This window comes from Calidris pugnax, unplaced genomic scaffold, assembly GCF_001431845.1.
Source record: "Calidris pugnax isolate Ruff unplaced genomic scaffold, ASM143184v1 scaffold274, whole genome shotgun sequence".
NCBI lineage: Eukaryota > Metazoa > Chordata > Aves > Charadriiformes > Scolopacidae > Calidris > Calidris pugnax.
Genome location: NW_015091009.1, coordinates 294,495 through 316,980, shown reverse-complemented (window position 1 = coordinate 316,980; position 22,486 = coordinate 294,495). Strand labels below are relative to the sequence as shown.

Below are 22,486 nucleotides of genomic sequence, written 5' to 3'. Positions count from 1 at the left end.
TTGCTGGTCTTTACTCTGTACCTGTCATCACATTCCTTTGAATGTAAGGATGAGTGTCTTACATCATGTGGACTGTGTATTTACTCAGATTGATGGTATGTGTATAAGGATAAAATATGTGAAGTCTGGAGTCACTGCTAATAGGTGTATTCCCCTGTTTATACGTGGACCTCGGTTTTCTAGGGAAGGCTAAAGGTCGGTTCTCCCTGTAGCAGTTGTATGGAATCCAGCCCAATCCTTTTCCTCACCCCATTTTTATTTTTTTTTCCTATTCATTTTAGTGTGTAGATTTTTTATAAGAACAGGTATTGCATGTCATTCTCCACAAACTAGTGTCAAGGCAACAGATATTGCGGTAACAAAAATAATTTGTGGGGGAACATAATGTAACTTTTTCAATATTTCAGGGTTTGTATTTACCTAATATTAATAAGATTTTAAGATTAACACCATTAGCCCCTTATCTAACATGGGAAAGAAGATAAAGTAATACTGAAAAATGTGATATCATTACCTTTTTGTCGTCTTGCTTGTCTTGTGTGTTTTCTTTAACTTTTTTATGCTTTTCTTGTTTTTCTTAACTCCTTCCTTTTTAGTTTTTATATTTCCCCATTTGTATGGTAAGTGTAGATAATACATTTGTTACTGGGCTGTTCTTTCCATTTTCTCCACAAAATGTGGAATATTAGTGTTTTGAATATAGAACATGGAAAAATAAAGGTAACTTTCACGTACTGGAATTCTGTGTTCTTAATTTCTTTTTCTAGAGCATATGAGCATTGTGAGATGCAGTTTTCCTCTCCATTTCTCTGGCACTTTGAACAGATTGTGACTTAGTGGTAGGAAGACAAAAATGTAGTTGTTCATGTAGTTTTTTGGTATATTGGACTGAAACCTGTAAATACAAAATTTCAATCAGGTTTAAATCAGCTCTTCTCCAAATTGGCTTCTCTGTTTTCTTCATCAGATTACTCTCAATACATTTTCACCAACTAGAAAGCAAGATAATTCTGTGGAAATCCAGTGCCCCCATACTCTGTGGTTTGGAAATCTTGTGGCCCCCCCCCCAACTTTGGTTAAGGTGGAATTTGTAAAAGTTCCAGAGAGAGATTCCTTTTGTCTGGGGCTCTTTATATCTATTGGAAAGTATTTTCTTGTTTGCTTTTCTTCCTGTGAAAGAGAACGAAGAAATAGTCAGATGTAAGTGAACTTATGTTCTGCAGCTTTCTCATTTTCTTTTTGGTCTGTCTTTCTATATATACTGCTTCTGCTTTTGGTGCCAAATTGGGAATGTTTGTCATTCTTATTAAGAATTATTGCAACCTTTCACATCGGTAGCTCAAACTGATGGTTATTTTTAAGACTTCTGAAGATCATTAACATTTCTAACACTTCACAGTAGCTAGAAATCTTTTAATTCTGCTGTCAGTCATTGAGTGTAACAATCCTGTTCCAAATGGTGATAAGTACAAATCTTCTAGATTGCCTTAAACTACTGATATACTATAGATAGCACAATGTGTGCTTACAAACAAATTAGGATTTCACTGTTCGGCAAAAGGACTGGAGATTTCGCTTTTGATTCAAGAAGGAAGGAGAAACCTGGAAGTAATTTGAATTACTAAGCCATATGGGTAGCTCAAACTGATGGTTATTTTTAAGACTTCTGAAGATCATTAACATTTCTAACACTTCACAGTAGCTAGAAATCTTTTAATTCTGCTGTCAGTCATTGAGTGTAACAATCCTGTTCCAAATGGTGATAAGTACAAATCTTCTAGATTGCCTTAAACTACTGATATACTATAGATAGCACAATGTGTGCTTACAAACAAATTAGGATTTCACTGTTCGGCAAAAGGACTGGAGATTTCGCTTTTGATTCAAGAAGGAAGGAGAAACCTGGAAGTAATTTGAATTACTAAGCCATATAGCTGGCGTGTGTGTGTGTGTGTGTGTTAAATCATTATGCATATTTATGCCCAAAACAAACATGTGGGACAAGGAATTATCTTTAGCAAAAAAAAGACTGCATCTCTTAGAAATGTGCTGCCAGGGTTATGTGTTCATCTCATGTAGAACATAAGAGCTTCTTCCGTGCTGAAGCTGATACTGTGGCTGCCTGGTCATCTCTGCAGCTGATCTGAAAACTCTGGATGAATTTGTTCTTCAAAAAGTAGAGGCTTCAGTGTGGGCAGTTTTATACAGCAAATGATGAGAGTTCAGGTGGGAAGTGAATGTCATGTGTCTTTGGGAAGCTTATACCTCTTTGTGTTACATCTACGTTACAGGATGGTTTTGTATCTTTTTAAAAAACTGATTTATTTGGATTGCATTCTTGAAACAGTAAAAATCAGTGTGTGAAGAAAGGCTCTTTCAAGGGCTCAATAATAGCTATTCCTGCACTGTGGAGAAGTAGGATGCTGAGTGATTGTATTTTCTTCCACAGTAACTTTCTTCTTTCTGTTTTTCTTACGGATTTTGAAATCAGTCTAATGTTCAAATAACCAGAACTCTCTTACTATGAAAAAGTCACTTGTATGCTAAAATAATTGTTTTAGATCTTCCTTTCTAAAATTGAAAATGTGCTGGCTTTGGTACCCGATTCAGCTGTCCATCCTTCTGTTAAACATAATGTAATACTGAGAAAAAAATTTTTTCATTTTTCTCACCGATAGAAAGTCTGGATTTTTAGGTCAGACCTGGTATCAGTTACTTTGGTAAGTGTATCTTTGTTGATGGTTTGTGATAAATAAACTTCTGAAAAGTCTTCCTGATGGTCTTGGAGCGTATTTCTAACAAATGATGAATGAGCGTGTGCTTACCACAGGAAGTAATGCTTGCTCTCTGCCAAGGAAGTTTCTTTTTACTTCTCTAGATGCTGCTGAGTTTTGCATCTGTGGAGAACGGCTGAACTGGGTGAAACCTGATGGTGGTGGTGAGAGGCTGGCGCTGATTAGTTAAAATATGTTTGCTGAAAGCGTGAGGCCGCTGTTAAGCTTCCTGGAGCTGAGTGATCACTGAGTAGAATGTAGTACTGAGGAATTATGAGTCAAGAGTTTATTTTTGAATAGGAGAATAGTATTTTATAGCCCTATCGAAGTGGCAAAGCGCTGGAGAAATTGGGGGGGTGGGGAGAACAGAGATGTACTAAAAAGCATTTTTTTTGCATGTCTGCTATGAAAGAGCACAGCCAGAAAGGAAGAAAATGTAGTTTTATTTCTTAGAATGGCTGATGCTGTAGTCCTTAGTACTTTTCATAGTTTTCATTTAACTAGGGCCACTGTGGAACTTAGAGAAATACAAGTAGTACTTCATTCCACCTAAAAATAAATATATGAATAGTGTATTTTAAATAGCAAGAACAAACATTAAAATGCCTAAAAGCTTGTAACTGCTGTAAGGCTGAAGAGCCATGTTACTGAAAAACTGATACTCTTTTTTAACAGAAGAGCCCACAGTTCAAACGCAGCACAAAGCTTTTAAAGTTGCTGAAAGAGTCAGAATTGACTTCTGGCAAAACAATTAGACTTGGCTGAGCGGAAAAGGTCATGCAGTTGAAAATGAGGTATTCCTGGGGAGGGCACGGAGCTGCTCTGGCATTGTGGCCACGAGGGACTAGAGGCCTGAGGCAGGAAAGTCCATATAGCTCAAAGACAAAGTTTGCAGAACTATAACGTATGGGGCAGCAGCATCTGTGGTAAGCAATATTTTGCCAGACATTTGGAAGAACTGGGAAAAAATGTGTACAGCATTGATGAAAAGGTTGTGGTAACATCATCAGTAGCTCAGAGGAATTCCTCACAGGAACAGTGGACAGTATTTTAGCAAGTAAGTTAATGGAGAAGACCATAAGAACACTAAATAATGCCATGCAGGGTCACAGCAGTGGCCATTTTAGGGCAGTGGTCCTTCTCCAGCAATAGCAACAGGAGATGTTATTTGGGGAGAGCATGAGAACCTGGCTGCTTTCTGTGGTCCATTCCCTGTTTAGCACCCCAGCATTCACAGTTTGGTACTGGGGGTGTCAAAAGGCTTATCCCTTCTCCCAGTCCTTTTACTACTCATTTTTTTTGCATCATTATGTATCAGCTTGTACGATCTGTCTCCTACAATCTGTTGCCTGAAAGCAGCGCGATGCTTGTTGATTTTTAATTTTTTGTTCTATGTCTGTGTGCCTCTTCTGTGGGAAGAAAGCAATAATTATCACTGAAAGAAAAACCCCTTTTAGGAGGGCTGTAAGTGGGGTAAGACTGAGGACAAGTATTGGTGAATCATCTTCTGCTGATAAAGTGCTAAACGTATGGACTAGGAACAAAGTAGGAAATACACCATTTGTAGTAGCACTAAAGAGAAAAGTACCCATTGTTGAGTCAAATGTTTTGATTTCGTTGAGGTCTGTGCTCAGTAGGACTCTCTTGGGCTTATATGGCTGGGTAGAAGTTTTGGAAATGGCTTCTAAGAGGTAGGGGGGGAACAGAAACTGTCAGGCCATTCTTTGTTTTCCTTTAAAACCATCAGTTATTTGGCAGCAGAGACTGATAGATGAGATATAAAAATGCATTGCTCTGGGAATCTTGAAGCGAGTGGAAGAGCCAACAGAGTGACTGTACTTTATGATGGTGGTGGTGGGTTATTGGAGTCACAAACCCCTAAATTAATATAATGGAAAGGGATGCTTTCTGCTACCTGAGAAGAAGAGTAACTTTGAGAGGGCTTGGGTGGTGCCAGACATTTTTCTGTATTGTTTCAGGCAGGTTCTAGCAAGAGCTGTCGAGAAAGCAAAGCATGTGTGTGTGCATGTTCTACACTCTCTGATTAATGCTCTTTCCTCAAGCTACCATGTAAAATTGTGCTTGGCATCTGAGGTGTGTTCCACAGGAAGATATAACATATTTGTCATGGTACAAAGAGCACTATAGTTCACGTGAATAGTTTGTGTGTGTGCCTTTTTTTTTCTTGGGAAGATAGGAGTGTAAGAACGTAGCCAGGGACTGTGTACATTTACAGGAGATGACGACAAACTTAGCACTGCTGAAAAACAAAATGCATTGACTGTTGGTATTGTTTTTATAAGGAGATCAGAGTGAAGTTATAACTTACTCACTGTAATCTCAAGAAGAAGACCTCTTGCTTTTATATAGGTCCTCATTGCAAAGTTGGGCCTTGCTGCCCAAATCACTGAGAGCACTCAAGTAGGCACAATGTGCAATAGAAGAAAAGCATTTGAGAAAAAACAAATTAAAGGGCCTCCTCAAGTTTTTACTGCTTATAAATAGAAAAATATTTTGTCCACAGACATTTAGGAGAATTGGGTATTGACACTGTCCTTTTTTTGTGTGACAGTATTGATTTTCATCTACACTGGGTACGAACGTGAGCTATATGTGGAGATGTGCAAGTAGAGAGCATAGCTTTGACTCTGATAAAAGCTTGCTTTTCCCGTGGAAAAATCTGTGTTAGCTGGAAGTCACTCATTACCGTGGCCAAAGGGGCCTGGGAACTAACTTCTTACATGAGTGAAGGTAATTTATTATAAAAAGAACAATTGGTGCAGGAATGTAATGCGGCACTCTAAAGGATGAGTGTTTTGAGTGTCTGGCAGAATCATAAAGTCTAGAGCTTGATTAGGCATGTTTCTAAAGTATCAATATCTGTGAGTCTCAGACAACATATAGACTGTGATTTTTGAGAACTGCTATTAGGATGGAGACCTGCATAAGATAGTTAAGCCTCTTGGCCCAGGGTGCCCAGAAAGCCTATTTCTACCCCCTCGTTGCAGGGTAAGAGATTATTGATGATAGGATGCTGTTGAAATACAACAGAATAGCGGCAGTGCCAATGTATTAAAGAAAACACCCTTTTTATTATAAGGTCACTTGTTAAAGAACAATTGGACACAGTTCGCCATGATCTCAAGCAAATATTAAGGCTTCTCACTTAATGGCACAGTGCATGCCAAGTCAAATAAATGAGCGTGTTGGTGGCACAGAAAACATTTGCCCTGAGGAGCTAAATATATGCTTGTTCGCTTGGAAAAACAGTGATCCAGAAAGACTATCTTATAGAGGCAAGAACAAATACAAGGTACTAGCATTAAGAATGCGATTGGGAACTTTGAATACATTTCTGTGGTTTATCTGACAGATGTATTCAGCCCATTTGCAGCGACATATGGATTTAGTTAGGTAACCTCTTGTCGACTAATTGCAAATAGCAGGATTCAGAGGAGGAGAGGGTGTCTCGCAGAAGATAAGACGAGCTTGCTGTGTTTGAAGCTTTTTAGAGCTGGCAGTATTTAGTTCTTACTTTTTTCTTTCACTCGGTTTATCTGAAATTACAATTTTCATTTCTTTCCCAGCTGTGCCTCTTTTTTTTCCCCTTTCAGTGCACTGGTTGTCTTGTCTTTATATTCCCAGTTTTCTTGCGGATGCACATTTTCCTGAAGCTGAAGTAACACTGACTGCGAGCTGTCATTCCTGTCGAAGATTGCTGTCACTGGTTGCTTCAGAAAAGGATGACATCAGAGACGTCTTTTAAATATTGAAGTTATGTGCAACACTTTTTCTCCTTTACTCATAAGTCTTCATTGCTTTTTCTCTCAAGAGAAACCTGTCCCTGACAGTTTGATGCAAGCAATGGCATAAACTATTCCTCCTAGGGAGGAGGGAACCAGACTCTTTTCAGTAGTTGCCAGTGAGAGGACAAGGGGCAATGGGCACAAGTTGGAACATAAAGGGTTCCACTTGAATATGAGGAGAAACTTCTTCACGGTGAGGGTGACAGAGCCCTGGAACAAGCTGCCCAGGGGGGTTGTGGAGTCCCCTTCTTTGGAGATTTTCAAGACCCGCCTGGATGCAGTCCTGAGTAACATGCTCTGACAAGCTCTAGGCAATCCTGCTTCAGCAGGGGAGTTGGACTAGATGATCTCTATGGTCCCTTCCGACTCTAAAAGTTCAGTGAAATTCAGTGAAACAGCCGTATGTACTTTTCTTAACCCGTTCGGAAAGAAAATCCATGAAATTTATTAAAAAGGGTGTTTAAAGACAAGGCTACATGCCTCAACTTGGCCACCTTGAGTGAAGTAGAGCTGTTTATGTACGAGGAGTACGGTGCAAAAGTAAAGGGTTTCTGTTTGGATGTTTCTTGGGTTTTTTGTCATAAAAGAGGAAAAAATGCAAAAAATCTACAATGTGGTTCAATATGCTGCTCTGGATGCAGCTGGCCCGAGTTGAAGTGCTTATTGCTCTCATCTGCTCGTTGAAATGTCTTTTCCCCAGGGAAGCTTGTGCTCTGGTGAGCCAGGTAACCAGCCGCCTGTGCAGTTGTGCTTTAGCAGAGCTGCAGGACAGTCAGCCCAAACAATCCGGTTTGAAAAGGTGTGTTAAAAGAAAAAAAAAAGGTGTTCAAGGAGAAAGAAAATGTCAGAACTGGATTAGGGATTGATTGTGCGTGCAGTGATTTGGCAGAGCCAACAAGGAAATAATTTTAGTGGAGGGGGAGGGGAGGAGAAAAAGGGTGATGCCAAGCAAGTATGAACAGAGAGGGGTTTTGTAGTTTCTTGACCTGGCTTTACTTCAGACAGCAGAGCCTGACTGAGAGTGTGTAAATGCAGCTAAGCTTGTGAACTTGAAATCCAGGCTATGCAGGATATGCACTGCTGCTATTATTAAATTGCCAGGGCTTCGTGGCAGTGTCCATGGGCTAATAAAATTCTTGGGAGCGCGTATTGGGGTCCAGGGACTAGGAGTTGGAGGCAGGATTGGGGTAGGTGTGTTTGACTTCTGCTTAAATATTGGTAAAACCAGTCCTGGAACACTGCAGTTCTTAGGTGGGATTTGGCTGGAGAGTCAGGCATCAGAATTTAGGTATCTGCTTGTTGGGCTTTAAGTGCTTACTTTGCTGTAGCTAGAGGGTATCTAGTCAATGGAGTTAGTGGACTCTGGAGAAATACTCAACCATAGGGTCACTAGGTATCCACTGAAAGGTTAGATGAATCACTTTCTAAACTTATGAACTAGGACAGGAGTTTCACTCTGTAGGTCATATGTGGACTCTCACATTCTGAGTCTCAAATCCCATCCCCTGGGCTCCACTTATTTGTTAGAGATCCTGCCAGGTCCCCAGTTGCAAGTCCAGAATGGTGTGGTTCCTATGGTAGTGGGTCTTATATTACAGGTATCAAACCCATGTGGATGGCTTTATATCACAAGTCACGCTAGGAACTTACACAGACACACAACTTCATGGGACCCATATACATATATTTTATATAAGAGATACTGAAATACGTTCTGAGGTTCATTCAAAAACAAAACCTCCAAAAAGCACAAAAGTTCTTTTTGAATTATGGAAGAAAATGGAAGTCCTCAAAGATCTGACTCTCTTAAGCCTGTTAGAGACAAGACAGGTATTTTATAGGTACTTTCATAAGGAGATAAAGGACTCTACCCACTGGAGGAAAGTGCCAGCAGACCTGAGGTGTTCAAAATGGGATTCTACATGAACCCTGGGTGTCTTTTTCAAAGAAGTGCTTAAGTCAAACATGAAATACTGAGCTCAGGGTATAACTGATATAAAAGGGCAGTGATCTATAGGATGGAAGTGTAGACATTCTTATGAGACATCTTGAACTCTAAATTTTTCTTTTGCGTTTTTGCCCTGTCAACTTTATTTAATGACTTCAAATGGCTTACAATTTGTTGTAAGATTTCTAATGTTATTTAAATGGTATAGTTCCCCTGCAGCAAAGGGAAAGGCTCATAGCTTGTGATGTATGTATGGCTTATAGCTTGTAATTCCCGTGTTTTTTCAGTCTTCTATAGGTTTTTCGTATTGTTTATTTACCTTGCATTAAATGCTTTATTATTGTGTGTAAGTCTTATGAGGAGAGGCTGAGCTGGAGCTGGGGTTGTTCAGTCTGGGGAAGAGGAGACTGAGGGGAGACTTTATCGCTCTCTACAACTACCTGAAAGGAGGGTGTAGAGAGGCGGGGGTCGGTCTCTTCTCCCAAGTTACAGATGATAGGACAAGGGGTAATGGCTTCAAGGTTTAGACTGGGCATTAGGAAACAATTCTTCACAGAGAGAGTGGTCGGGCATTGGAATAGGCTGCCCAGGGAGGTGGTTGAGTCACCATCCCTGGCTGTGTTTAAGAACCGTTTAGATGTGGTGTTGGGGGATATGGTGTAGGGGAGAACTTTAGAGTAGGGTAGATGGTTGGACTCGATGATCCCGAGGGCCTCTTCCAGCCTAGATGATTCTGTGATTCTGGTTGTGGTACAGAAATACCTTGTTCTTCCTAGCTCAAGACCTGTTTGAGGTAGAAACTCGAGGATGTCACTCCTAGCACCTACAAGAATTACGAATACGGAGGTCATCAGAAGATGAAGGGAAAGCACACGTTTCGCAAAGGAATGTGCTGATCAGAGCATTTACTTCCCCAGAGGGTTATTGGAGGGTGTGCTTGCTCCAGTAAGACAGGAGATTTCGTGAGGAAAGATAAACCACAGTGAATGGAGTGACTGACCAGAACACGAGGGAAATCTTTCAGGACTCTTGCAGGCAAGAGGGTGACTCTGACAGAAGCAGCACTAGGGATAGAGTGTGTGCAGTCTGCGAGTGGGAGATTAGTCTGTCTCTCTCCAGGGAAACTGAAGCGAATTTGAAGGTGGACATTGGACAATGTGGCACCATTTGGAAGCAAATTAATTTTCTCTGTCCAGGTCTGTTCAGTCTCGGTAGCCTTGTGCATCTGTTGCCTTTTGTGGAAGGTGGCCTTGTTTCCAGTACTGTCCAGAGAGCTATAAAATCATTAATCCACTCCTTTTTTTATATATAATTTGGCTATTGTTTTCTGCACAGTCATTCCAGAAGACTTTTAAATGCTAGAATTAAGAAATACTGTAAAAGATGCTGGTTTTATAGGCTGTATTTCTTTTATGTGGGGAAATCTCACCTGCTTAGCCCTTTTGATGCAATTTTCAATCAGAAGCTGATTCTGCTAGACAGGTTCTAGGTCCTCAGTGTTTCTTGCTGTGCAACCCGAATGCCCAGCTCGCTGCTGAGCGGTCAGACTACTCGTGTCATCATTATCATCAGCCTACTGATTATCTTCCACACAGTGAATATCTACTGGAAGTTGGGGCCGTCTCGGGCTGAAGAGGTCAGTTGTCCCTTGTGAAACTGGGGAGCAGGAACCTTTGCCTTACCTCCCGCAGTGACTCCATGATTACAGTCTGCAAGCGGTTGTGTCTGGCTTTCAGACTGCTTCATTAAGAGTTAATTTATATGCAAGTTTGGTTTTCCAAAAAAACAACACGCATGACTGATCCACCCTATCATAAATTTTTATAATGATAAGGCGGTGCAGGCTCATCTAAAATTCCTTCCAAAGGCGGTGTCAGATTTTTACTTTAGTCATCCTAACCATCTTTTCCTTCCCTGTATTTTTGCCGTAGCAGGGCTTTGTTTACATGAGCTGGATCCTAATAGTTCTACTCCCACTCCCACCCCCACCGGCGCTTTGCAACATATTGTAGATTATCATCACTAAAACTTCACTTTTCACTTCGGTTCAAGCTGTTTTACTTTTTTTATTAAGAAGCATTTCTTTTTCTTGGAATTCTTCTCCTCGAAGCAGCTTTTCTCAGCGCTTCGCTTCAAGTTTGCGGCTGATGGTGTGAGGAGACAGAAAGGACTTCAGAAACTGCTTTTTTGTGGCTGTCCAGGAGGTGCTGGAGGGAGAAGGGGGAAGGCAGCAGGTGTATAAAGCAGATTTGGGAGGGAGTTGTTAGAAGGAAGGAACGGGCTTCAAACTCCATTTGCCAATGAGAAATTAGAAATTAGCAAGCGTAGTGGATGCTGACAGGCTTGGCAGAGACAACAAGCTTGAGAAAATTTGGAGGAGGTCGGGAATCTTCATTTCCTCTCTCCTCATCCCACGATAAAAACGAAATATGCTTACAAGGTTTTAAAGAACGCCGGAGAAGTAAAAGGTAGAGAAGGGCTGACGGCAGCGCTGATGAGGAGTCAGGGTGCTTTGTTTGGCTTTGTGCTGACATAACCTTGTGCATAATTGATGCGAGTGAAATACCGTGCACTCTCGCTGCCACCTTACCTCCTCGTGATGAAATCTAGGTAAAATGTTTGCAATCTACGTATCTGGAAGGTCAAACAACGTGATGCCGTCAACACCTTAACCCGCAGATGAGCAGTGCAGTGGTGATGCAGCTTCCTTCAGAGCTCCTACCCTGTATCTACCCTATAGCTATTTTCCTTAAGAGATTTATGAGACCCTATAATGTGCTTTCGGGATCTGTGAGGTGCGAGGCTGTTACACTGATAAATCTTCTGTCATGAGCCAAGATCTTGCCTAGAGCCGAAGGCTGCATTGTGCTGACTCATGCAGTTGTGATGCCTAAGGTGTGTGGGCTTGCTCTTTGGTCAGAAGAAATCAGGGTAAAGTCAGAGAAGCCTCAAGAAAAAACAGATGTAGGGGGAAAGGTTGTGCTCACTTTGGGCTTTAGACCGTGTGTTGGACCAGAAGATCAACAGGAAACGCCGTGTTTCGTAGGCACTTCCATTGACAGTGTGTGAAAATCCAGGTGGCTCTCTGGTATCTGACCTTAGCTCATCTCTTGCTTAACATTTTCCAATTTGATGCACATATAAAGGGACGGAAGCCTTTTTGCTGTGAGACACTCATTCTCAGGTGGTCACTGATGCGTTTTTGGCATCCAGAAATCAGACAACCACAAAGTTCAGCTGTAATCTGCTTGTGCATCGTATGTGATGATGAAGAAAGCAGCTCCTCTACCATCCATGAAAAGGAGACCTTTTAGAAAATATTGTCATTTCTAAAGAATTTGTTAATGAAAATAATACAGGAATTTAGTGTTGAGCTAGAATTTCAGCTGTCTGGTTTCTGTACAAGGTGGGTTTCTTTTTGTATGGGTTTCCCTCCCCTTGCCTCCCCCCCCCCTTTTTAAGGATCAAATGGACACACCCTGATTTCATTATGCCAGGACTCCTGGCACGTAGACATACACACACAGCTGGTGTTCTCAAATTTGTGTGCAGATAATGCTTTTCATAGTGTATTCAGACTGAAAATCTGATGTGAAGTAGTGTGCAGGAAATGTGAGATTTAATTCAGAAAGTTGGGCTAGGATTCATTGTCCTAAGCAGCAAAGCTTTGTTCCACCTTGTATTTAGTTTTCTAAGAGTAAATTCAGGTTTAGCCCAGCTGTTCATATTGTGCTCTGAAGTAAACCTGGTAAAACTGGCCTCTTATGACAGTTCTTCTATTTGTAACGTTTCCCAGAGCAATCCTTCGGAAGAGAAAGCTCACTTTCTTTGATAGCAGGTTTTCTTTTTAAATGGGACAAAGTTGTTTTTAGGAAAAAGTTACAAGCCTGTGTTGAAAGTCAGTCTTCCAACTGTCAAGTCTTTCAACTGAAAGTCAGTCTTTCAACAGTTCCTTTTTACCTGCAGTGAAAAAACCTATCCCTGATTGACCTTGATAGCTTGTGTCCGTTAAAGATTAGTTGTCTATTTCATTAATCATCTACTATTTTGTTACAGCGGTCACAGGATAGTCCACAAAGAAAGACAGTCATGTTCAGTCAACCCGTTTTGTAAAGACATTTCTTAAAGAACAAATAATGCAGAAGAAAACCATAAAATGTACAATTAGTCAAATTAAAATTGTAAATTCTTCAAGCTGCTTAAAAATAGATGTTGCTCATATGTTATACAATGCATCCGCTCTTAAATTTGGTGGTTATGTTTAAATATTTAAGTGTTTCAATAGTGCTAAATAGTTTTATACTTGTTCTAAATTAAATTCTTCTGACAAAGAGGATTTTTTTTATTTTATTCCTATTGTGTTGCAGACTCTCCTACAGATTTTTGGTGTGGTGGCTGTGGCTGTGGCAGTGATTCCTTGGATACTCATACCCTTAATTCCACTATTTATTCTTTTCATTTTTCTTCGACGGTATTTCTTAGACACTTCAAGAGATATTAAACGTCTAGAATCCACAAGTATGTAGCTTGGCGGGACTTTATATTAGTTTGAACCATGCTTATTATTATGTGAAATGCTAGTATTTTATAGACAATCCATCAAAGATTTTTTTCTTTTGCTATGCAAATAACTTCCTTATTGCCTTGGTTCTCAACTAGTGAATTACATGCTTAGTTCCTATTTTGCATAATGATAAACCTTAGCTGTGCCAGTTTAACTATCTCTAAGTAAAGCTAGTTAAGAACATGCTAAGTTGCTGGGTTTTGGGACCTGGCATGCACATGCTAATGGTGTTTCTGAGCTAATCTGACTCGTGAATCTGACTTTAGCTTGACTGTGATATGAAATATTAAGCATTATGAATAACAAACATGGGTACTTCGTGTCATTAATAAAGCTCAAAGAATTTCTCCAGTGACAGCTATTGTTAAAAACACAAGACATTTTTGTACAAATTAATCTGCCTGGCTGTCTGACTGATTCTAATTGAGTAAGAGGACTTTGGTTAAAGATATCACATATTTATTCTAAAAGGATGCAGTACAGTAGCTTGTACGGTTAAATATAAAGTAGTAGGATTAAAGATTAGTGTGGTACAAAAAGAATTAAATGTTGTCCTTCAGTTATTGCTAAGTTACTCTCATTTCCCTTTGTAGCTCGAAGTCCAGTGTTCTCCCACTTGTCATCATCCCTCCAGGGACTTTGGACTATTCGGGCTTTGAAAGCAGAGGAAAGATTTCAGAAATTATTTGATGCACACCAAGACCTCCACTCAGGTTTGTGATGAATTGACGTGAAAAATCAAATACTTTGCTCTGTAGGAGGGAAATATCTTAAGCCCTCAGCGACATGTATATAATGTACATTAAAATCAGTAGGAGCTGTGTATTTGTCTCTTTAGGGTAAAATTTCTGTAGTAGAACAAAAAAAGTTATTATCTGTCTAGATTTTGAGAGTTTACTTTGGGCTGTAATGTAATTTGAGATACCCATGCATATGTGTTAACAATGTCTAAGATAAACATTTTAAAGTATGCCTGATAAGAATATTTAAAGAATAATTTTTGACATTTTCCTGGATTCCATCATTAAAAAGAGAGAGGGGAAAACAAGCCATCTTAGGAAGCTTTTAATATTAAGTAGCGTGCGAGGACTGGGAAAAGATGATTAATATAAATTATCTTGGAAAAGTTTCATAAATTTCACTTCTTTTTTTACTTTGAGCAGCTTTCAGGGCTCAAATTTAATACATGTATTAACATGACCAGAAGGTGTAAAATATTAGTATTCTGCAAGCATAAATACTGTAATGCAGGTTTGCGCTGTGATTCTTTACCTTTTGTCAGTTAGATCTTCTCTATTACAATGTTTTTCAAGGTGCAGCAGAATAGAAATTGGCAAGTTTGTGTTTGTTAGGCAGGATCTTGAATTTCCTCTGTCGTAAGACATACAAGTATATTCTGTGGCTTTTTTGTAATCTATAGGCTTCTGAGGTTTCAGACCAGACCAGCTGATCTTTTCTGAAGTACCATTGTCACAGGCTGTAGAATCAGACACACTGACTGCCGTGTTTAGCCCACTAAGTTGTAACTGGGAAAACATATCTTCCAGGGAGGCACTTCTAGCTTCGAATTCCCCGTTTCTTAATAATTTCAAGTCATTTGTTATCTGACCAGATCAATTTTACAATAGCGAGTAGCCAGGGAACACAAAGTTGTTTTTTAGGCTTTGTATTAAAAGCAATCTTTAGTTGATAAACTGCATACAAAAATTTCACTATACAAAGAGGACCATGACCTTTAAAAGAAATATTTTCTTGTATGTTAAGGTCAGATCTAAGGAACATAAACACACTGTTTTCCAGTCAATTTTATGCATCTCTCCAAGAAAACTGTCAGTAACACCCCTGCTGGGCAGTTTAGGAATGTGCTTTTGAGATCAAGCTTCAGTGCTTACAGTCACGCTCTTTTTTGTACCTACATGCTTCATGATGGTGTCTTTCCCACCAGAGTATTTGGGGTGTACCAGTTCGCTTAGTGTGTGTGGGGGGGAATTTTTGGTCCTTGGAGGGATGAGGAGGCAGCAGTGTGCTTAGGCACCAAAGAAGGCCAGCAACTGGCCTCCTGGACAACATCTGGACAACAGGAGTACAGCCCGTGGAAGGAGGGAAGTGATTATCCCCCTCAGCACTTATTAGCCCATGTCTGGAATACTGCATCCAGTTTTGGACACCCAGATACAGGAAACACTCTACCAAACTGAAGTGAGTTCCGTGGAGGGACTGCTAAGATGGTCAAACTGGAGAGAACTCCCTGTGAGGAGAAGCTGAGGAAACTGGGCTTGTTCAATGCGCAGAAGAGAAGGCTTACAGAGGATTTAATGGCTGCCTTCTAGTACCTGTAAGGATCTTACCAAAAAGATAGTCAAGCTCTTCATAGAATCATAGAATCATCTAGGTTGGAAGGGACCTTAAAGATCATCTAGTCCAACCATCAACCTGACAAAAAAATAAATAAGAAATAGGAAATAAAAATTACTAAACTATATTTCTGGGGACCATGACTACTCATCTTTTGAACACCACCTTTTCACAGTGGTACATGGTGGGAGGAGCACAAAAAATGGGTGTAAGTTGAAACAAGAGAGATTTAACCTGGGTACAAGGACAAGGAAAAAGTTTTGCACCATGAGGAGAGTCAGGCAGAGGAAGTGGTTGCCCAGAGACATTGTGCAGGCTCCGTGCGTGGAGATTTTCAAGACTTGAACTGCATAAAGCATGGAGCAACATGGTCTGGCCTCAGAGCTCCTCCTGCTTTGAGTGGGAGGTTGAACTAGAGACCTCCTGAGGTTGCTCCCACCTTGAATGATTCTTTCATAGTAAATGCATGCAAGCAATAGCAGATAGAAGATGATACTTTTCATACTAGCTCACAGAGTTGGAGTTTGTGACTTGATATGGCGCTGGCTTCTGCGTATATAGAATCATAAAATGGTTTGGGTTGGAAGGGACCTTAAAGATATATCATCGAGTCCCAAGCCTGCTGCCATGGGCAGGGACACCTCCCACTAGAGCAGGTTGCTCAAAGCCCCATCCAGCTGAACACTTCCACGGATGGGGCATCCACAGCTTCTCTGGGCAACCTGTTCCAGTGCCTCACCGCCCTCACAGTAAAGAATTTCTTCTTCTAATCTAAATCTCCCCTCTTTCAGTTCAAAACCGTTACCCCTTGTCCTGTTTGCTCACTCTGTAATCTGGCTATTGAAAATAATCTGTCTTAAAAACAGACTTACCCCCTCCCTTTCTTTATAAAAGGGAAGGGGTTTTTTTTTTGTTTGAATCGTTCCCTGCACTGGGCTACGGAGCAGTGAAGCAGTTGCAACAGCACTGATCTTTAGCATGGAGTAATGACAAGCAACGCAGAAGGGATGGGAATGGTAACCTTCTGCTGTGACTTGGTAGCAGCTGGAACAATTCATCTGACTGCAGCCTAAGCAATAAATAATGCCATACTTTGTTATGGCTACTTGACTTCTGTTTTTGGCCCTGAATTCAAACATTTTGCCATCTGTTTTACAATGTCTTTTGCTGCTGCTGCCTCCTGGATCTTGTACTGCAGCATATCTATCTGGGATGTAATTTAGCACCAAACTGTGGACACCTGGATGTAAGTGCCCAGTGGAGATGTCCACCTGTGAGCTACTCCAAAAGCAAATATGTGCATGAAGTCACTTGAATAGCTCTGGAGCTCCACTGGCTTTATTGAGTAGCTCTTATGGGACCTTAACTGGCTGCAGCTGCCTTCTGAAGACTTGGGTCTGACAGTTGTGTTGTGATGTGTTCTAGCTCAAAGCTGGTAGACTATAGTCCAGCTACAGCAAATGTGGTTGTACTCCTGCTTTTTGTACAAGACTCCTGAGTCCACTAGAATTTAAAAAAGGCTTCCATTTTAAGTAAGTGGACCATGCTTCAGCCTTGACTGTTTTTCTTCCTATTACTGTTTGTTGTACTAACTGTGGTTGCTCTTAGTGTCAAAACTAGGTTAGACTATTTCAGGACAACCAGACGATATTCTGATCATCATCAGTCCATATAGACATGCACTTGAAGGTGGCAATGTGGTTTTTTTTTTAACAACTTACAATATCAACATGAATTAATTTAATAATAATTATACAGCTTAGTTTTCTAATAATTCACTATTCTTATGTTTTTTGTAAAATACACTTTAGAGGCCTGGTTTCTATTTTTGACGACCTCGAGGTGGTTTGCTGTGCGTCTGGATGCCATCTGTGCCATTTTTGTTATAGTGGTTGCTTTTGGTTCCCTGCTTCTCGCCAACAGTAAGTACAGATGTTAGGAAAAGTTCACCCAGTAATTACCATGTATAGTAATGTCTAATTCTTTTTCATAGTTTGCTGTTTCTAATTGTTTAAGGACTGTAATTAAGTTAAATGTTTCTTTCTAGATCGTGATCTCTTCCTTAGTCTAGGGCATTGGGGCTGTATCTGCTTTCCCGCAAATACTGGAGGTAGTTCAGACATCTTCTGGGCATAGGCATGCATCTACCATCATCCCCAAATGTGCAAACAAACTTACAGATCTGTAATCTTCACTTTTGAGATTCTGGCTTCCAGAGCAATAACAACAAATAAATCTTCTTCATTTTCCCCACCTTTGCCTTTCTTTTTTGGGCCTACAGGGCTTTGCTTTTCATACTGAAACACCCACAAAGCTGCTCCTCAACAACTTTTTTCCTTTCTATGCGTGGCACAGTAGGGCAAAAGGCAAGCTACAATTCCTAGGGATACTCTCCTAATACCTTGGATCAGCAGGATAGGCCAGTTCCAGGAAGAAAATCGCCTCATAATAATACATTTCACGTTCACTGTCACTCATGAACTGTCATTAGTGCATGCATCATCCAGGATGTAATTGGGTTAGATGTACTAGAATGAGATAGTCATCTAAAATATGAAGGAAGGAGTAATTATCTTGGACATGAAAATTAGTGCTAATTTGCTGGTTTTGTTTCTTTTCTTTTTCCTTTGGATAAGTTCTGTATATGCATGTGTGTTTTAAAACTTGAACGCTCTGCGTAGCTCAACACTGAACATTTTGAGCTGGGTTTGATGTTATTAGAATGCAAAAAGACAAGTCAAAACAATGGTCCTGAATCTTTTCCTTGCCTCTGGATAAGGAGTAGCTCTCTTGAAGTCAATAGAGCTATGCTAGGATAAAGTTCAAGTAAGTCAAAGGACAATCATGCTTACTATTAGGGTAGACACAATTCATTTATTTTGTGAGGATAGACCTACTGAACACAATAAATGCTTATATAAACAGGGGAAGAAATACTCTGTCTTGTTACTTTATCCGATCACTTAGAAGAGTACAGAGTTGATGGAAATATTTGTAACTTGGTCTAATTCCCTTAGAAAAAAGTGAAAAGTTACTAACGCTCAGCCAGATAGGGATGACTCTAACAAGCTATGTAAGTAGGGTTGTGAGAATGAAGCAGTTTTTGGATAAAATTCCAGGCCAAGCAGAATTTGGATTATCTTTTCAAATACACAATTTCCAAAATGTATTAAAAAAAAAACCAAACCAAAAAAAAAAAAGAGGCAAGTAGCTGTTCTGCCTGGGGCTACTCATTGCGCAGATGGCAAGTACGGTGTAACCAAACAAAATTCTGGCTGTAACGCTTCCATCTCGTAAGTAACCTCATGAAAGTGAAGTTAACTAGGATTTTGTGTAATTACCAGTGTACCTTTTTCATTCTCTTTTTTTTTTTTTTTTTCCCTTTGTTCTGCAGCTCTGAATGCAGGGCAGGTTGGTTTGGCGCTGTCCTACGCAATCACCCTCATGGGGACGTTCCAGTGGGGGGTCAGACAAAGCGCTGAAGTTGAAAACCTGGTAACGTTTGTTTCTGCCTTTTCACCTCTTGGTTCCTTTTCGTGGTTGTGACATGGGGCCCTAAGGGGGGGATTCTTCTTAATTAACTTAGGACATTAATACCTTAGCAAGCTATTGAGGCACCACTTACAGTCTGTAAAGAAAAATAGCCTCTTCTAGGGTATAATTTCTCTGACTGATTTTGAGTGTCTGTTGAGGTGAACTGTGCCCAGTGACTGTCCCTCTCCATTCAGAGTGAGGGAGGCTTTATAATCTCCGTTTACAGCAGAAAGGAGACTGTCATTACAGTGTGGACAATTGCGTTGCAACTCACTAAAATTGCAAGAAATTAATCCCTCTCTATAAGTAAGATTTTTTTTTAATTATTTTTTTTAGATTTGAGATTCTTAATTTAGTATTTTATTATTGTATTTTTAAATTTTATTTTTATCCGTCATGGCAATTTTTAGTGTCCTGTTAATCCATTGCAAATGCTTACACCTTTTTCATTTGTTGTAAGCTGACAAATATTTGAAAGTACTGGTTTATATTCAGCTGAGAGAATTGTGTTTTCCAAAAATATATAAAGTCAAATGCCTTCCACCAATTTAAAATGTTTACTAGCATGTTCTAGTTTGCCTGTTTACTTTCTTAAGTTAATATATAAGAAAAAAAAGAACATCATGAGGATAAACCTGGTGGGTTTTTTTTCCATGTTGTGCTGACCATGGAAGATTACTTGTAATTTCCCCTCAAATATGAGAAAAAACTATGAGAAAAAACTACTTCACAGTGAGGGTGCCAGAGCCCTGGAACAGGCTGCCCAGGGGGGTTGTGGAGTCCCCTTCTTTGGAGATTTTCAAGACCCGCCTGGATGCAGTCCTGAGTAACATGCTCTGACAAGCTCTAGGCAATCCTGCTTCAGCAGGAGTTGGACTAGATGATCTCTATGGTCCCTTCCAACCCTAAAAATTCAGTGAAATTCAGTGAAATGCATAGTCCTTTTGTAGAAGTTACAAAGCCGTGTTTAATAACAGATAAAATGAATTATAATGTTAGATTTATTTTTTTTTTGTCTAGCACATTGCTTCTTCAGAGCATTTTTTCAAACATGAATAAACTAGAGGTGACCACTAAATAAAATTAATTGTATTGAGAAGATGTATGGGTGAGGATGCACACCAGAGCCTAAACAGAAATTCTATTATTTGCCCAAGGGGAAAAAAGTATCTAGAGAGCTCAACTTCTCTTCCTTCCCATAAGATTAGAGGCATCGACAAATAATGCAGTTTCTTTCATATCTGGCACAAAATACATAGGAGAACAAGTTTTATTGCATATGATTCACGAATAATATGGTGACAGCTATCTTGGATTGTGGAGTTGCTTGTGGCAAACAGAAGATTTGCTGGGGGTAATGATAAGGACAAAAAAAAAGGATGATGAAGCCAGTAAGTTGGTGCTAGCAGCTGTCGTGCATGTGCCTGTAGCTCACATGGCAGTTTCATTTCTGGCTTTGTCTTCCCAACACACAATGTAATGTGGTCACCTTAGCCAACACTGACAGACAGCTCTCATAGTTTAAATTTCTTAATACTTATGCACATACTTAGGTTTGTAATTAATCCCACTGATTAGAAATGAAAGCTTACATATGCATTTATGTATCGTGATAGATTTGGGTCTGTAGCAGGACATGAGATGCATTCTTTCCATTTTTTCAGTCGTATAGGATGGTACCAAATACTCTCATCTATGCTTAAAAAACCTGCTCTGACATAATTTTCATGGAGTCTTTATGGTAAAAATACACATATATGCAATATTTGCAATATATGTAATAAACTGATATTTTTGTATGTATCTGTATGTTATACGTCTTCTTTCCTCCCCTTAGATGATATCAGTAGAAAGAGTAATGGAATACACAGAACTTGAAAAAGAAGCTCCATGGGAGACCAACAAGCAACCGCCACCTGAATGGCCAAGCCAAGGAATGATAGCATTTGAAAACGTTAACTTCACTTACAGTCTAGATGGACCTTTGGTGTTAAGACATTTGTCTGTTTTAATTAAACCAAAAGAAAAGGTATGTATATGGCTGTCTTTGGCCATTCACAGAAATTAAGCAAGGCTGATAAGTAGACAAGAAGCTGCATGATAAAAATACATTATAAAATATGTGGATGTTAGGAAATTAGTCAGCGTTCTTTTAAAAAATAAGCCATAATCTTATTTAATAGTAAAAGTTGGAACTTATGTATTTCCTGTAAATGTAGCATAAATGTGTCTGGGAACATGACATTTCTGTCTTTCAAACCAAAGGGTTATATGTATTCTATAATTTCCTGATAAAATTTGAGTTGAATCAGAAAGTGGTAGGCGTTCTAAAGACAGGCTGAGCCCAAAATGTTTGTTCAAATCCGAAGCAAATGGAGCTGCATTGGGAAATTGAGGATTCAGTAGAGAGAATGGAGATGGAGTGAAGGGTGTCAACACACCAGGTGAACAGAGACCACTGAAAATAAGGAATGTGCACCCTCTTGAACAGAGCCCCGAACAGAAGGGAGAAGAAAGAAACGCATATCGGTTGCAGAAGTTTAGAATTGGGGATTTTATTTCAGTTCCTTTCGGCTACCAATCCAATTAACTGTTGCCATTAATTAGATCGGTAGCCAAAAGAAACATGGAAATAAAACTCTCCCTCTCCTGCAAATTTGACTCTTCCTCCCCAATTTTGACACCATCCCAATTGAAAGAGTGCTACAGGGAAGGTCTCCCCCACAGACAAAATTAAATTAGAGCCCTGCAGTGTTAATTTGTGCTTTGCTCTATTTCAAATGCACATGTACTTTTTTGATTAGGATACCTTCCCTAGGAGGCTGGTTCAACTCTCTGCAATCATTGCCCTGGCCTCATTTGTAACACGCTTTTCCATTCAGTCCCAAACCTGTACCCTTGCTCAAGTGGACTTTTTTTAATAACACGCATGTTACCAGAATTCAACCCCACTTTGCTACATGGAGATGATCTCATGGAATTAGGTATGGGTGAGTTAAAAATGGTGTTTAAGAAGAAGAGCAAAAGGGATGTTTATCTACTCTCTACCTTTCTTGCCTATGGGCCATCTCTTTAGCTGCTATATATCACTTCAGTGTAATAGCAGAGAAGAAGATTTGCATTTCTTAGTGAGAGACAGAAATAAAATAAAATAAAAAACGGAAGCAAGAGATATTAGCAGTGTATGACTCAGTCCTTGGTGGGGATAGGAAGGGGAGGGATGTCTGGGGGTATTTATTTTTGCTGAGTGGTTGTGCTGTGGTTTTGTCATCCTGAAGTGAATTTGCCCAGCTTGAAATGATTGCCAAGAACTTCATGTTTGCTTTCTATGATGTTTTGCACAATACTGCAAGTAGGCTGCCACTGTGTAAAATAAATCTCCCAAGCATCTGTGCCCCTTAGATTGGTTTTAATTATGGAGAAGTGTCTCTTCAGAACCAGGTTTCTAGGTCTGCTAGGGATTCTGTGGTTATCAGTGAGAGCCCTTATGCCTGCTCACATCCCG

General features: G+C 39.9%; 1 protein-coding gene across 1 annotated transcript in view; it reads left to right on the top strand.

Annotated features, from left to right (window-relative positions):
* ABCC4 (ATP binding cassette subfamily C member 4) overlaps positions 1–22,486 on the top strand; it is a 151,388-nt gene that overhangs the window by 91,554 nt on the left and 37,348 nt on the right. The window contains exons 21-25 of the mRNA XM_014955633.1: positions 12,896–13,046; positions 13,686–13,805; positions 17,259–17,369; positions 18,842–18,942; positions 20,819–21,010. Of these exons, the coding sequence (XP_014811119.1) occupies positions 12,896–13,046; positions 13,686–13,805; positions 17,259–17,369; positions 18,842–18,942; positions 20,819–21,010 (675 nt within the window). The remainder of the gene's footprint in view (positions 1–12,895; positions 13,047–13,685; positions 13,806–17,258; positions 17,370–18,841; positions 18,943–20,818; positions 21,011–22,486) is intronic.